The sequence below is a fragment of the Pundamilia nyererei genome, unplaced genomic scaffold, assembly GCF_000239375.1.
Source record: "Pundamilia nyererei isolate P.nyererei 1_Seehausen unplaced genomic scaffold, PunNye1.0 scaffold00012, whole genome shotgun sequence".
In the NCBI taxonomy this organism is placed as follows: Eukaryota; Metazoa; Chordata; class Actinopteri; order Cichliformes; family Cichlidae; genus Pundamilia; species Pundamilia nyererei.
The window spans coordinates 5,312,908-5,314,583 of record NW_005187413.1 but is presented as its reverse complement, the minus strand read 5'-3'; the positions used below and the strand labels follow the sequence as shown (position 1 = coordinate 5,314,583).

Sequence of the window (1,676 nt, the reverse complement as noted above, 5' to 3'; positions counted from 1 at the left end):
GGCGTCGGCATGGCACTGAAAACACACAAGGTTACAGTATGTGGTGAGTAACAGAACCTGAAAGACACAAACACACACAATAAGCAACCAGCAGTGAAACGCAGCACAGTGACAGCGGCACAGATGATCAGAGTGGGATAAAGAAGGAGCACAGCGAGCGAGGCTTGTCTACCTTAAGGGAGGCCCGCGAGTAGGGAGGGACCCTGCCATCGTATTTCCCTGAGATGATCCCACAGGCCAGCGGAGACCACGTCATGGCCCCCACACCTGAGAAGAGAAACATGTGATCACTACTGAACAATTTTTATCAGCCTTCAATAAATTAAAAAAAAAAGGGCTGAACTTTGCTGAGTTGATGATGACCATTTCTCTACTTCTCTTAAATCACACTGACTGTTCACACACTTCCACAGCATGTCTTTTATTCCGTCTTCCTCCCCTTACCCAAACTGGTCGCGGCAGATGGCCGCCCCTCCCTGAATCTTGTTCTGTTGGCAGTTTCTTCCTGTTAAAAGGGAGTTTTTCCTTCCCACTGTCGCCAATGTGCAAGTGGGGTCATATGATTGTTGGGTTTCTCTCTGTATGTATTATTGTAGGGTCTACCTTACAATATAAAGCTCCTTGAGGCGACTGTCTGCATTGAATTGAAGCTAATAAAGTTATATGACAACACAAACAAGACTTTAACCAGCTATAATCAGAACTGCACTGATCTCCAGTGCTCCAGGAAGTAAGAGAGAAGTTCTCATGTTACATTTCTGAAATGCTTCCTTTTATTTTCATCAGACCCGAGATCCAACACTTGGCTTCAATTTAACCTTGTGTGTCCACGTGTCAAAAATCCCTCTAGCTCTGTGGGTTTGTGTAAAAAATAACTTTTGTAATGCTTTCATGGATCAATTCTCCACCTGGAGGCACAAACGCACCACTGCTCACCTATCTTATGGAACAGCTCAGGTAGCTGCACCTCCACTTTCTCTCTCTGGAACATGTGGTACTCTGCCTGCTCGCAGATGGGGGGAATCTGGTTGAACTGTCTCGCAACAGAGTACGCTTCCTAGAGAAAAACATGCAAAGAGTTACATAATACAGCAGAGTATGTAAACATTTTGTATTGGGACCAATACTGAACAAGAATAGAAATAGTAGATAATGTGAAGCTGGAAATAACTGGAACTTGTGAAGATAGAAGGAATGTATTTTGGACTGAGTCTCACCATTATTTCCATCGGGCTCCAGCGGGATGTCCCCCAGTACATGGCCATGCCTTGGTTTATCACATGGGTCATTGCTCGAACCGTTTCTGCAAGTTACACACAACAAAGATGAGGACAAAAAAAACCCAAGAAGTTTCCCACATTTTTGGTTACACATACAAACATCTACACATAAACACACTGTTCCACTGGTGGATCCGGTTTTTGATCTGCAAAATGTTAAAACTCTGGATCTGAACACAAAAGCCCGACCCACGTGTAGGCAAGGGCAGCCAATCAAAATAAAGCTAGATTGTTAGATTGTAGAGTGTTAAATGGCTTGTTTCAATGCTGGATCAAGGTGTAGTTTAAGATAAACAAAGCTGCTCGAGTGGAGTCCAAAAATAAAAATATGTAGCTCTGGCAGCAGCACCATGCTCTCCCGTGTTTTAAATGCACCTTAGAACAACACGCAGCAAC

General features: G+C 43.9%; 1 protein-coding gene across 2 annotated transcripts in view; it reads right to left on the bottom strand.

Annotated features, from left to right (window-relative positions):
* kcnab2a (potassium voltage-gated channel subfamily A regulatory beta subunit 2a) overlaps positions 1-1,676 on the bottom strand; it is an 85,544-nt gene that overhangs the window by 7,467 nt on the left and 76,401 nt on the right. For both annotated transcript variants that reach the window (XM_013908596.1, XM_005724642.1), the window contains 3 exons: positions 1,218-1,303; positions 937-1,057; positions 173-267 (listed from right to left, as the gene is read on the bottom strand). In XM_013908596.1, the coding sequence (XP_013764050.1) occupies positions 173-267; positions 937-1,057; positions 1,218-1,303 (302 nt within the window). The remainder of the gene's footprint in view (positions 1-172; positions 268-936; positions 1,058-1,217; positions 1,304-1,676) is intronic.